The 15,085-nt window shown below is 49.5% G+C and overlaps 1 protein-coding gene across 2 annotated transcripts in view; it reads left to right on the forward strand.

Annotated features, from left to right (window-relative positions):
* Positions 1-4,744: 4,744 nt before the first annotated feature.
* The window catches only part of LMF1 (lipase maturation factor 1), an 80,414-nt gene continuing 70,073 nt past the window's right edge, over positions 4,745-15,085 (forward strand). For both annotated transcript variants that reach the window (XM_024123419.3, XM_028497999.2), the window contains exon 1: positions 4,745-5,046. In XM_024123419.3, coding sequence (XP_023979187.1) covers positions 4,869-5,046 — 178 coding nt within the window. In that variant the 5' untranslated portion in view covers positions 4,745-4,868. The remainder of the gene's footprint in view (positions 5,047-15,085) is intronic.

Here is a 15,085-nt window from a genome sequence, read left to right on the forward strand (position 1 = left end):
GTCATATTTGTTTACACTGTGGGTTGTGGTCCAGCAGTGTTACTCGTGGTATCAAATTGTCCGGCTCTGGTCAGTGGTGGTTCTTCCCAGTTGTATCCCGTATCCCTGTGACATGCCTCCATTCTTTATTTTTCGAGAGCTTCCTTACTTTGTGGTACTACAGGATGCTGCAGGCTCCTCTCATTTCCCAGCCCTAAAACCAGCCATTTCTCCAGGAGCCCTCGTTCCTTTTATTGGAGAGGGGTGTTAGGAACCCAGATCTGGGTGCTGTGCTGAGAGTGCCCATTGCTACTGGGGTGTCACTGCTTCCAGACTCTCTTAGCAAACAGAGCTAGGTTACATATATGGGTGTGCTCACTCACATATGGTCATTTCTCTGCATATCCATTTGAATGTATATTAGGGTAAACATGAATTCTCATTGGCATCTCCAATTCTCATCCAATACGTGGGGTGTGTGTTGGCCTTCCCTCTTGCTTATCTGGAGTGAGACATCTTGCCCCACCATCCCCCATGGTTTATTTGCTTAACCCCAATGCACATGCAAAGCAGTCTTAGAATTGTTCGCCTACCCCCAATTAGACTCTGGTGTTTCTATACAGTTACTTATGTCTTTGTCCTTAGTTTTTACTCAGAACAATTTCCAAAGTTTCTTAGACCAGCCCTCCCTCTTTCCTTGCATTCAGTGTGGCCGAGTTACACATTTGTGATAGAGTTTGATTCATTTGTCGCAGTCTGCATTCCATCCTGGCATCCCCTGACCTCCTGGCTAGGTTGTTTTGATAGTTTATATACATTAAAGTTCATTTTTTATGATGTACAATTATGGGTTTTGACAAATGCATAGTTATCCATCACTCTAGTACTGTACCAGAATAGTTACATCTCTTGAAAATTCCCCTGTGCACATAATCGGCTTCCCCCCGCAGCCCCTGGCACGCTCTGGTCTGTGTTCTGCCCCATGTTTTTGTCTTTTCCAGTGTGTCAGATGAATTGAATCCTACAGTGTGTAACCTTTGGGTCTGGGTTCCTTTACTTAGTAAAATGTACTTGAGGTCTTTGCATGCTGTTGAGTGAATCAACATTCCGTTGATATTCTCTCTGAATATACCGTTTTATGAACGCACCACAGTTTTTATCCTTTCAAGCTCTGAGGGACATCTATGTTGTTTCCAGTTTTAGCAATTATGAACAAAGCTCCTGTAAACATTTGCATGCAAGCTTTTGTGTAAATGTAAGTTTTCAGTTCACTTGGGTGAACACGTAAGAGTATAATTGCTGGGTCATATGGTAAATCTATGTTTAACTTTATAAGAAACTGCCAAACTGTCCTCCAGAGTGACCGTACCAGTTTGCATCCCACCAGCAATGAATGAGAGTTCCTCTTTTTTGAATCCTCTGGAGCATTCGGTATTTTCAGTTTTTTGGATTTTGGCTGTTATGATAGGTGTGTGGTGATACTGCATTGCGTTGTTGTTTTTTTTAAGTTTTTTAAAAAATTTATTTAATTTATTTATTTTTGACTGCGTTGGGTCTTTGTTGCTGCACGTGGGCTTTCTCTAGTTGCGGTGAGAGGGGGCTGCTGTTCATTGTGGTGCGCAGGTTTCTCATTGCGGTGGCTCCTCTTGTTGCAGAGCAGGACTCTAGGCACACGGGCTTGAGTAGTTGCAGCATGCGGGCCCTAGAGCACGCAGGCTTCAGTAGTTGCAGTGCATGCGTGGGCTTTCTCTAGTTGCGGTGAGAGGGGGCTACTCATCGCTGCGGTACGCAGGCTTCTCATTGCGGTGGCTTCTCTTGTTGCAGAGCACCACGGGCTCTAGGCGAGTGGGCTTCAGTAGTTGTGGCTCGCGGGCTCTAGAGCGCAGGTTCAGTAGTTGTGGCTCCCGGGCCTAGTTGCTCTGCGGCATGTGGGATCTTCCTGGACCAGGGCACGAACCCGTGTCCCCTGCATTGGCAGGCAGATTCTTAACCACAGCACCACCAGGGAAGCCCCTGCATTGCGGTTTTAATTGGTGTTTCCCCACTAACAAATGATATTAAGCATCTTTTCATGTGCTTATCTGCCATCTATGTATCTTCTTTGTGTGAAGCAGATGACGTTCAGTATCTGTTCAGATCTTTTGCCCTTTAAAAAACTGGGTTGTTTGTTTTCTTGTTGTTGAGTTTTAATGGTACTTTATTCTGGATGCAAGTCCTTTATCAGATATGTGATTTGCAGGTATTTTTCCCAGTCTATGGCTTGTCTTTTCGTTCTCTTAAAAATGTCTTTTACAGAGCAAAAGTTTTTCATTTGATAAAGTAGAATTTATCAGTTTTTTCGTTCATGGATCATGCTTTGGGTGTTATATCTAAAAACTCATTGCCAAACCCAAGTCACATAGATTTTCTTCTATATTTTATTTTAGAAGTTCCATACTTTTATGTTTTACATTTAGGTCTCTGGTCCTTTTTGAATAAATTTTTGTACAAAGTGTGAGTTATGTGTCAAGGTTCATTTTTTTGCATATGACGTCTAGTTGTTCCAGCACCGCTTGTTGAAAATACTGTCTTTCTCTGTAATTGTCTTTGCACCCTTGTCAGAAATCAGTTGACTGTCTTTGTGTAGGTCTGCTTCTGGGCTCTCTAGTCTCCCATTGATTTATGTGTCTGTACTTTTGCTAATACCACACTGTCTTGATTACTGTAGCTTTGTAGTAAGTCTTGAAATTGGGTAAAATGAGTCCTTGAACTTTGTTCGTTATCGGAATTATTTTGGCTATCCTAGTTCCTTTGCTCTTACATATACATTTTAGAATCAGCTTGTCAATATCTATGGAAAAGCTTACTGGATGTTTTGATTGAGATTGCATTGAATCTGTAGATCAAATTGCAGAGAACTGACATCTTAATAATGCTGACTCTTCCTCCAATTCATGAACACAATGAATCTTTCCATTTATTTCAATCTTTGATTTCTCTCATCATGTTTTGTAGTTTCCCATGTACGGATTCTGCATATATTCTGTTAGTTTTTTATCTAGGCACTTTTTTTGGTGGCTATTGTAATATTTAAACATTCAGCTTACGGTTGTTCATTGCTGATATATAGGAATATAATTGACTTTTGTATATTGGTCTTGTATTCTGTGACCTTCTTAAACTCACTTATTAGTGCCATGAGGGCTTTTTTTTTTCTTCTTTCTTTTTTGTCGATTCTTTGGGATTTTCTACATAGGCAGTCTATTAATAGAGATAGTTTCATTTCTTTCTTTCTAACTTACATACCTTTATTTCTTATACTTGCCTCATTGCACTAGCTAGGATTTCCTATACAGTGTTGAATATGAGTAATAAGAGAAGAGATAGTCTTGCTTTGTTCCAGATCTTCAGGGGAAAGTATTCAGTCATTAATCTTTAAGTATGATCTTGGCTGTAGGTTTTTCATAGTTACGTTTTATAGACTGATGAAGTACCCTTCTATTCCTAATTTACTGAAAGTTTTTTTTTTTTACCATGAATGGATGAATTCTTTCATGTACTTTTTTGTGGGTCTATTGATACTATCTTATGGTTTTCTGATTTAGTTTGTTAGTATGGTGATTACATTGATTTTTTAAAAAATATTTATTTATTTATTTATTTATTTATTTACTTGGCTCCCTGGGTCTTAGTTGCGGCACTTGGGATGTTCCTTGCCGCGTGAGGGAATTTAATTGTGGCATGCAGAATCTTTTAGTTGTGGCATGCGGGATCTTTTAGTTGCGGTATGCAGGATCTTTAGTTGCGGCGTGTGAACTCTTAGTTGCAGCATGTGGGATCTAGTTCCCCGACCAGGGACAGAACCCAGGCCCCCTACATTGGGAGCGCAGAGACTTAGCCATTGGACCACCAGGGAAGTCCCCATGGATAGTTTTTTGAGGGTTGAACCAGCCTTGCATTTCTGAGATGAAGTTGGCTGGTTGTGATGTATTATCTTCATTTCTTCTTTTGTGAGTTTTGGTAGTTTGCGTCTTTCAACTAATTCTCCTATTTCATCTAAGTTGTCAAACTTAAGATCTTAGAGAGATGTATAGTATTCCTGTATTATCTTTTTACACCTGTGGGATCTGTAGCAGTGTTCTTTTTTGATCCCTGATATTGGTATCTTCTTTCCTTTCCTTGGTTAGTCTGACTAGAGTTCTAACAATTACATTGATTTTATCGAAGAACCAACTTTTGGTTTTATTGATTTTCTCTATTTTTTTTCCCTGTTCTCAATTTCATTGATTTCACCTCTTTTAAAAAATGTCTTTTCTGATGCTTGTTTTATATATAATTTACTCTTTTTTCTGATTTCTTTAAGTAGGAGTTTAGATTTGAGGCCTTTCTATTTTTCTAACATGAGTGTTCTACTGTAAATTTTCTTTAAGCAAAGTTCATTCTGGGATAGTTAACTAACCATTTTATGTAATCAGGCACATATTTTATATAAATGTGTGTCTATTTTATATACACGTATACATTGTGTATAAGTAGATACAACACACATAGCTATGTGTACATATACACATACATTGTGACTTCTCCAGGTTGGATCTTCTAATATCTCCCCCAAGATTTTGTGAAATACTCAGACCCCTTGAGTCCACGCTTTGATTCCAAACCACTGGTCAGACTCTGCCTCATCTTCTTGCCTAGCCGAGGCCCTGCACATCTGAAAAGTATCTACAGAGGGCTGTGTTCCTGTTCATGTTCCTTTTGTCTTCTTTTCCTTCCAGTTGTGGCATTCTTGGTGGCCTTCCATCAGAACAAGCAGCTGATTGGAGACAGGGGACTGCTGCCCTGCAGAGTGTACCTGAGGAGTGTGCAGCAGCACTTCCGTGGGCAAGTCAGCTGGGAGACCGTGAGCTATGCCCCCACCGTCCTCTGGCTGCTGGACTGGTCTCACATGGACTTCAACCTGGACGCGCTGGCTCTTCTTGGGCTGGGCATCTCCTCTTTCATCCTGGTCTCCGGCTGTGCCAATATGGTTCTCATGGCTGCTCTCTGGGTCCTCTACATGTCCCTGGTCAACGTGGGGCAGATCTGGTAAGAGGGAAGGAGGGGGCACCTATAATGCAGGCACGTGGTAACTCAGGGTTCTAGGGGTGTTACCCCTCAGAGCCCAACGAGGCCTCCTGGTAACAGGAGCAAGCAAGTGAGCTTACTTCTTACATTAATTTGGAAAATATCACCCTTTTAATTAGGCTGTGGTAGACCCTGCTGGTCTCATTCAACCAAAATCCAGGAGCTTCCTTATTTGGGTGTAATTGCGATTCTGTTGGGAGTGTCATGGCCACACCTGAGATAGCATTGCCAGCCTCTTGTGCTGGGGGGCCATGAGATGGAGGTGGAAGCTGCTGGCTGGGCTGCTGGGAGCACTCTGGTGGTGGGGCTTGATTTGGAGGCTTATTCCTCTGCTCCTGCTCCCACCTGCTCCTTCCTTGTTCGAGAGGAACTGGTGCCCGTGGTCACAGTTCAGGCCAGCCCTGCTGGGGGGAATAGGCTCCAGTGCCGGACAGGTCAGAGGCAACGTTAGGCTCCATGGAGGGAGAGTCACATGGGAACAGGGACCGGGGCATCAGTGCAACGTGTGGCTTGGATAGGCTTGGAGGAAAATTGAGGGCCATGAAGTGCTGTGCCATGTTTGACAGTGGAGGAGGGGGTGCCGCTCTTCTTGTTCTGGGCTGCGGCCCTGGGGAAGAATCACCTACCAGAGGAAGCACAGAGGACTCTGTAAGAGAAGGTGAAGCCTTGAGAGAAAGCTCTGGGGTCGGGGCGGGTGTCTGTGTAGACATGGAGGAAGTAGACAAGGGGGTGGTGTCTGCGTGGATGAGCAGGAAGTGGAGGAGGGGTGGTGTCTGTGTAGAGGAGCAGGAGGTTAAGCACCTCTGGGGCTCCTCCTGCCATGTTCCCACCGGAGCCTTTGTTTTCTGGGAGGAAAGGTTCATTCGGTGGCCTGACATTCTTGGCTGCTGGCCCAGGTCAATGGGGCTGGTTAGGTCCTGGACCATGACATGAATGGGTTTTAACCCAGACGCCAGACTCCTTCAGTGTCACTCACTCAGCTCTTGAGGCATCAGAGGTCCCCTCCCAGCTCCTGTCATCTGGCCCTGGTCCCCGAGCAAGTGTGAGTGACACTCAGTGTGTGAGCTGAAGGCACCTCTCCCCCTCCAGTCTACGGAAAAGAAGGCTGAAGTCTCAGTCACCCTGGATCCCCTCCCTGCTCCCGGGGCCTTCATGTTGATATTGAACTGTTGACCAGCCAGCACCCTGGTAGTCAGAGCCAGAATTTATTCAGAGACTTTGGGAAACTTCAGTGCCCTGGTGTTGTGGTGTGGGCTGCGTGCCTCAGAAGAAACAGCGATGGGCGTTGGTTACCAGGTTTTGCAGGGGTCACCAAGTGGGTGGCAACATCGTACTGTGGTGGTGCATCCTGTGTCCAGTTCCATACAGAAACTGTGTGGGTTCCTAGACAGATGATATTTACATCTGATTTATGGCATTTTCTTTTCTGAAGGCCGAAGCAGTGAGGGTGGAAATAGGGGCTGGCTCCCGGTAGGTGGAATGTGCCTCGTGCCCGTCAGGCAGCTGTGAGGCGAGGGAAGCGTCCTTCATTCCTGTCTGCTCCTCCCCACCTGGGATTCACGGGTGCTGCCACCTCGGGCTGTCTGACCTCCTCGGCAGCCACAGGCATTCACCGCCCGCCTTTCTCTGGTCAGTGGATGTTTACAGCACAGGAGGACTCTGGCTGGCGTTGTCTGTGATGTCTAAAAGGCTGCTGTTTCTTGGCACGTGTGATTTAGCGCATGTCAGAGGAGGGAGAATTCTGGGTACGTTTGCCCCGTTTTAACAGCTGGAGTTACAGAGGTGGGGAGCGCAATGCCCGGCTCCAGTGTCCTGCTCAGAGGACGCACCTGTCTGTAACATGGGGCTCGGGCCGTACTGTACCTCGCCCAGCAACCAGGAAAATCGTATCCACTGTCAGTTTGGGTTGTTTTTCTTTTTTTAAAATTTATTTTTGGCTGCATTGGGTCTTCGTTGCTGCTTGTGGGCTTTCTCTAGTGGTGGCGAGCAGGGGCTACTCTTTGTTGCAGTGCGAGGACTTCTCATTGCAGTGGCTTTAGGCATGCGGGCTTCAGTAGTTGCAGCACGTGGGTTCAGTAGTTGCGGAACGTGGACTCTAGGGTGCACGGGCTTCAGTAGTTGTGGCACGCGGGCTCTGTAGTTGTGGCTCACGGGCTCTAGAGTGCAGGCTCAGTAGTTATGGCGCGTGGGCTTAGTTGCTCTGCGGCATGTGGAATCTTCCTAGACCAGGGATCAAACCTGTGTACCATGCATCGGCAGGCAGATTCTTAACCACCGCGCCACCAGGGAAGTCCCTCCACTGTCAGTTTTGTTTTGTTTTGTTTTTTAATAAATTTGTTTATTTTATTTTTGGCTGTGTTGGGTCTTTGTTGCTGTGCACAGGCTTTCTTTAGTTGCGGCGAGTGTGGGCTACTCTTTGTTGTGGTGCATGGGCTTCTCACTGCAGTGGCTTCTCTTGTTGCGGAGCACAAGCTCTAGGCGTGCAAGCTTCAGTAGTGCTCGTGTGCTCTAGAGCGCAGGCTCAGTAGTTGTGGTACACAGGCTTAGTTGCTCGGCACCGTGTGGGATCTTCCCAGACCAGGGCTCAAACCCGTGTCCCCTGCATTGGCATGCAGATTCTTAACCACCACAACACCAGGGAAGCCCCTCCACTGTCAATTTTAAACAGTAATTTCTAGTCACATCTAGAATGTGTTGGTCAGGAAGATTTTTGAAAACTGGTCTGAGTACACATGGCCAAAAATAGTCTTGTATTTTTTCAGTGGAAAAGATGTTCTGCTCCCTTCCACTTGGATGTGTTTAAAAATGTGATTTGAATTAATTTAAGCTCACTCAAGGAAAATAAAATAAAACTGTTTTCTCAGAAATGACACATGAGGGCTTCCCTGGTGGCGCAGTGGTTAAGAATCCACCTGCCAATGCAGGGGACATGGGTTCGAGCCCTGGTCTGGGAAGATCCCACATGCCGCGGAGCAGTTAAGCCCATGCGCCACAACTACTGAGCCTGCACTCTAGAGCCCACGAGCCACAACTACTGAAGCACGTGCACCTAGAGCCTGTGCTCCACAACAAGAGAAGCCACTGCAATGAGAAGCCCGCGCACTGCAATGAAGAGTAGCCCCAACTCACTGCAACTAGAGAGAGCCCATCCGCAGCAACAAAGACCCAACACAGCCAAAGATAAAATAAGTAAAATAAATATATATATTTTTTTAAATGACACATGAGATGTTTTAGGTGAAAAATGTAAAACAAACAAACAAAAAAACCTGTCAGTGGACACCAGTGGATTATTTACCGCGTTCTTGATGCTGAACGTCTGTGTTCCCAGCTGAACTGCAGGATGCTTGCTGTGGCCCACGTGTGTGGCCCCAGGCGAGGCTGGGCAGGCCCCTCGATCTGGAAGGTGTCTCAGGTCACCTTGACGCGGGGCTCCCTGATGGATGATATTTTCCAGGTTGTCAGAGTGATTCTGGAAACTTACTGGGAGAGTGAGGACCCCTTAAGTGGAAATTGGGCTTTCCTTTTCTTGATGCCCCAGCATGAGAGTTAGACACACTCTGTTCTTTCACGTCCCATTTATTCTAAGTTGAGGGAAAAGGATATCTGTTTGGGGTGAGATCCTCAGATAATGGACACTGTTGATTGGATGTCTTTCAAGTGTCATCCAGCTGGTGGCCTGCATTGGGGACAGGAAGCCCCCATGGGGCGAGGAGGCACCAGGTAGGTGCACGGGGCACATCTTGGCCGGCACCGAGGCCCCTGCCCTGGGGTCCCGTGGTGGTGGCTTGGCGCCTGCCCAGCCTGGCTTGTGTGCACTATGGCCGCTGCTTCACTTGAAGCCTTGATCACTCCCTTCTCTTAAGTGGGTGTCCCCTCTGCTCCTGCTGACCCCAACTGGCATCTGTGATGAAGTCCCAGCGTTGGAAATGAATGTCCTCAGCAGACGTGGGATGCAGTGTTGCTGCCAAGTGAGGCTGGTGGGGCCCCATGTCGATATCTTGGGCAGAGTCAGGCAGCCTTCCAGACAGCCTGCTCATCCTGGGATCCTGGGATCGTGCCTGCTCTTCTCCCGCCCTCCTGATATGGTCCTAGTACGTGCGTGGTGAGGCTAGCAGGAACCTGATGAATCCACTTCATAGCGGCAGTGGTCAAAGATCTTCATTTTGGGGAGAGTGGCTTTAGTCATGCAGTTGGTGCTTTGTAGGGTGATGACCCAGGTCCTCATACCCGGGAAGCGATGCTTTCAGAGGAGCCAGAAAAGACTGGTGTTATCAACTGCTTGTCTAGTGGTGGCAGGAGGGAGAGCAGGATCACAGTGTTCCCACCTTGCAGCATGAACAAGGGAACCAAGACAGGGCCAGCTGGGGTGGTCTGCCCCTGGGTGAGGGTCCGGCTCTCTAGGGTCCTCTCCTGGAGCTGTACCCTGGAGGCGGCACAGTGCATGGGTAGGCTTGGGGCCAGCCATGTCTATGCTGAGACCCAACCCTGGCCCCGTGGACACCCGGGCTGTGTTGTTGCCTTAACTGTGTCCCCAGCTCCACAAATCAGCATGTCCACACTCGGCCTGTCCCCCAAGTGGCACCCTGGGGAGACCTGGGACTTGTTCGTGACTCTTCCTGCTTCTCCCGTGTTTCACCAACCTCCACGTCCTCCTAATTTCACCTGCAAGGTATCTCCGGAACCTTCCTCTGCTGCCAGCACCAGTGTGGCCTTGCGTCCATGGTGGCTGTCAGCTCTGCTTCTCACACGCCCTGTGGTTTGTCAGGGACATATGTGCCAGCTTCCTCTGGGTTTCTGCTGTTCCAGGCCCGGCAGTTAGAAGGCGGTTATTTTCACATGTGGGCAGATCCAAGGCGAGGGCCACAACCGCCCTCCCCACCTGCCCCACCTCGTCTTGAAGAGCAGGGCAGGCATGGTTTTGGGTTTCCAGGCCTTGGAAGCTGGGCCCTGTTGCCTCTAGACCAGGGCTGCTGTCAGGCTCCTTTCAGGGAATGGGAACGACTCCCATGACCCGAAGGAGGGGGCCCCGTAGGGTCAAGGTGCCACAGACTCACAAAGCGGGCCAGGCGGGTCGGAGCTATGGGGTGGGTGAGGGAGTCCTTGGACTTCGCTGGCCGGAGGGAGAAGGAGGAGCAGATGCACTGCCGTCATGGTGTTTCCTTAGGCTGTGGTTCTGTTCTGTCTGGGTTGGTTGAGAAGGTCAGAGAGGGTGCAGCAGGCAGCAGGGGTGCACCTTCCTGACACCTGTCGTGTCTTCTGGACATGGGAAGGAGACGACACCAGACGGTTCTTCAAGACAGGAAGCGAGGCAGGGGCTTGGCGCCCGGGGGCGGGACATTTCGGGGCCTCCCTGAGGACAGTGCTGCCACCGAGAGTGGGCAGTAAGAAGCCCACCAGGCCAGCAGGTCCCTCAGGAGAGGTGCAGGGCCGGCCCGGGGGGCCCAGAGTTTCCAAGGACACAGGTGTGGCCGCGCCGCATGGCTTTGGGATCACACACCGCCCCCCAGAGTCTCGATCAAGCGTGGCGTGAGTAGGTTCTGATTTAATGGTGCCCGGGGACTGGGTGACAGCAGGAGTCATAGTCGTCCCCGAAGGGCAGACAGCCAGGGCCAGCTCCGTGACACGCTTGGTTCCGTGTCTGGGTTTCATAGAGGAGGCCTTGCTGGCAGAGGGCTCAGCTCTGGCGGGCGGGACGGGGTGGGGGGTGGCCAGGCGCTGGGTCTGCAGCAAGGAGCTTTGGGCCAGGCACATCAGGTGCAGGGCGAGTCTGTCCTGTTCTGGCCAGAACTTGAGTTCACCTCCCTTGGTCGTTGCCAGAGCCCCCGGGTGTTGCACTCACAGGAGGGGAGCTGGGCTGGCCTCGAGGTGACGGCTGTTCTGTGCATTCTGTTTGCGGGGTTGGAGGCAGCTCTCCTGACAGGTGCAGATGTTGTTGTTGCCCAGCTACCTCGACTTTTCTTAATTTAACAGACTTCATTTTTAGAAGAGTTTGAGACCTACTGAATTACTGCAGAAGCAGTGCGGAGTTCCTGTGTACCCCACTCCCAGTTTCCCATTATTATCCTCTACATTAGATGGTGCATTTGTCACATTTAACAAGCCAGTGTTGACACTGTTGTTCATTCACCTCTTCTCAGTTCTTCCCGTCCCGGGACCCCATCCAGGCCCCACAGACATCTGGTTGCCACATCTCCTTGGGCCCCCCTGGGCTGGGACCGTGGCTCAGACGCCCCTGTTCTGGACGCCTAGACGGTGTTGAGGAGGACTGGTCAGGGGTTTTGTAGAATGTCCCTCCAGCGGGATTTGTCTGATGTCTTTCTCATTGTTGACGCGGTGATGGGTTTGAGAGGAAGACCAGAGGTAAAGTGCTGTTGTTGACACGTCGGATCAGGAGTCCCTGCCCTCAGCATGACCTGTCTGCTGACGTTGCCCTGGCCTCTGGCCGGGGTCATGCCTATCAGGCGTCTCCACTGTCCCAAGTCTCCACCATGTCCTCATTGGAGGTCATCACAGCACAGCCCACACACGGAGGGGGTGGTGGTGTCAGCCCCTCCTCGAGGGGGGCACACACACGGTGACGTGGGCTCTTCCCCACAGGTCTCTCTGTCATCCCCGTGTTTGGCCAGGTCGCCGTGGACTGGAGCATGTTTATTGGTGCCCTGGGTGCCTGTCCTCTTGCTTTAGGCGTTAAAACATCTTGGGGTCAGTGACACTGAAGAGAGACAGAGCCAGAGCTCAGTGACTGTTGTTGCGTGAAATGTGAGTGACCTCACGGAAGACGGACTGGCCCAATGCTGTCCTGCTCAAATGGCACCGGAAGCCCGAGTTGTCCCTTCTCCTCGAGTTTCTTCAGTTAGTATCAACTTTCCCAAAAAGCTGGATTTCTGGTTCTGTTATCTGTGCTTTGCTTTGGCAGGAATCCTAAAGGGCTTCTTTGTTGCTCTTAAGGATGGCCGTGTGGCCGTCCTTTCCTCTTCCCACCTTCCCGGCCCCCACAAAGAAGAAAGGATTATCTCTAGAAACTTGGAGCGAGGTCGGGGGCTCCGGAGGTCCCTTCCTGAAGAGGAAGCCGCCTTGGCACTTTCCTCTGGCAGAAGGGACAGAGTATCAACTTCAAAGAGTGCCGGCAACAGATGCCCGAGGGCTGCAGAGGTGTGGAGGGGACCCCTGCATAGCGGCCGCCTTCAGACTGTTGAGGATGAAAACTTTATTTTGGCCTTAAACGCAGTTGATGTCCACGGCTGCCCCTGCCCGTAGCCCCAGGTGCTTTTACGGGTGTAGATAGATTTGATGTGTAGAAATGAATTCCTGCTACGGTTTTGTGAGGTCCGGGCAGCAGCATGGTGCCGTTTCCGCCGTGTGGCCATGCAGCAGGGCCCTGTCCCCTGGGGAAGCCCCATGTCCTGTCGAAGGAGTGGCTCAACGCTGCCCACGGTCATCGGACACTGACACGGGCCTTCTCTGCTCTCTCAGATGGTGCCAAGACGTGGCAGGTCCCAGGACAGACCGTGTTCCTGGACTGGGGTTGCGGGGTCAGTCACCCAATGGCTGCATCGGTCGGGCCGCTGCTTCACCCCCTCTGGCCTTTCTGTCCTGCCCTACTTCTGTTCAGCCGTCTCCACGCAGCACTCACGGGCACGGCTTGGAAGAACATGCTTTATCATGAATTCCCATCCACCTGCTTCCCGAGTGGGCCTTCGAGAATTGCTCTGTGCCAGGCAAGAAAGTGGGAGAATTCTACAAATTCACAGCTGCACCTCCACAGCCAGGGGAGAGCAATCTAAAATATTTATCCAGGGCTTCCCTGGTGGCGCAGTGGTTAAGAATCCGCCTGCCACTGCAGGGCACACAGGTTTGAGCCCTGGTCCGGGAAGATCCCACATGCTGCGGAACAACTAAGCCTGTGCGCCACAACTACTGAGCCTGCGCTCCAGAGCCCGCGAACCACAACTCCTGAAGCCCAGGCACCTGGAGCCCGCGCTCTGCAACAAGAGAAGCCACTGCAATGAGAAGCCCATGCACCGCAACGAAGAGTAGCCCCCGCTCACTGCAACTAGAGAAAGCCCGTGCACAGCAACAAAGACCCAACACAGCCAAACATAAATAAATAAAATAAATAAATCTTTTTTTAAAATTTAAAAAATAAAATATTTATCCATGATACCTTCTTACAAAGTGAAAAATCGCTGGGAACTGCTTCAGTTTTCTAATCAGAGGCTTTCTGTAAAACAGGAGCCTCGCATAGAGGTCGCTGGGGTGGCTCAAGGCCGAGGGCTGCAGACATGGGCACGAGGAGGCCCGGCACACACACAGCCCTCCCTTCTTGGTTCTCTGGCTTCCTTCCCGTGGAGATGAATGGTCGGTGGGCTGTGGGCCACCTCTGAAGGGGGGAAGGCCTGTCGCTAACAGACAGTTGGAGGTAAGGCGTTAATACAGACCATTTGGGAGCAAAATCTAGAACTCTTAGACCAGGTAGGACTTGAGTTTCTTTAAAGAACAAAACAATAGACCAGGGCTTCCCTGGTGAAACAGTGGTTGAGAGTCCGCCTGCCGATGCAGGGGACACAGGTTCGTGCCCCGGTCTGGGAGGATCCCACATGCTGCGGAGCAGCTGGGCCCGTGAGCCATGGCCACTGAGCCTGCGCGTCTGGAGCCTGTGCTCTGCAATGGGAGAGGCCACAACAGTGAGAGGCCCGCATACCGCAAAAAAAAAAAAAAAAAACAAAACACAATAGACCATCCCCCAAAGTAGTTCTGTGGACGGCTGTCTCTTCTAAAATAAGTTCCAGCTGTTAAAAATATAATAAAAGCTGTAAAAGTCTAATGAATACTTTTTAACTTTTCATGTAATTAGATATAACTGCCTATATTTTAAAATCTTACATCAAGCAGCCTTGAAATTTAAAATTCAAAACAGGTGAAGTTACGAGAGAACGCGTTTCCAAATGCCCTCAGCAAATGTGACAGCAGTGATGCCACAAGCCCGTCGCTGGTGTCCACGGGGACACTGTTCTGGTGGCCAGGCTGTGGGTGGGAGCTGGGCCAGGCCACCTCTGTCCTGTTAGCTTTCAGTCTCTTCCAGTTGGTTCTGATGAAAATGTAAAACGTTCATTGTTTGTGAGGTTTTAAAAGTCAGCCCCTTCCCTTTTCTCTGCTCACCAAGGTTATTTATTGGGAGAATTTACTGGGTAAACTTATTTCTCGCATTAGCCAGTGTGTGCACTGGCTGTTTATAGGTTTTTTTGTTTGTTTGTTTTAACATCTTTATTGGAGTATAATTGCTTTACAATGGTGTGTTAGTTTCTGTTTTACAACAAAGTGAATCATATGTTCCCATATCTCTTCCCTCTTGCGTCTCCCTCCCCCCACCCTCGCTATCCCACCCCGCTAGGTGGTCACAAACCACCTAGCTGATCTCCCTGTGCTATGCGGATGCTATATATGCCACATCTTCTTTATCCATTCATTTGTTGATGGACACTTAGGTTGCTTCCATGTCCTGGCTATTGTAAATAGAGCTGCAATGAACATTTTGGTACATGACTCTTTTGTTTGTTTGTTTTGTTTTGTTTTGTTTTTTATGTTATGCGGGCCTCTCACTGCTGTGGCCTGTCCCGTTGCGGAGCACAGGCCCAGGACGCGCAGGCTCAGCAGCCATGGCTCACGGGCCCAGCCGCTCCGCGGCATGTGGGATCTTCCCAGATCGGGGCACGAACCCGTGTCCCCTGCATCGGCAGGCGGACTCTCAACCACTGCGCCATCAGGGAAGCCCCATGACTCTTTTTGAATTATGGTTTTCTCAGGGTATATGCCCAGTAGTGGGATTGCTGGGTCGTATGGTAGTTCTATTTGTAGTTTTTTAAGGAACCTCCATACTGTTCTCCTTAGTGGCTGTATCAATTTACATTCCCACCAAGAGTGCAAGAGTGTTCCCTTTTCTCCACATCCTCTCCAGCATTATTGTTTTCTAGATTTTTGGATGATGGCCATTCTGACC

Source organism: Physeter macrocephalus, chromosome 14 (genome assembly GCF_002837175.3).
Source record: "Physeter macrocephalus isolate SW-GA chromosome 14, ASM283717v5, whole genome shotgun sequence".
NCBI classification, from domain to species: Eukaryota; Metazoa; Chordata; class Mammalia; order Artiodactyla; family Physeteridae; genus Physeter; species Physeter macrocephalus.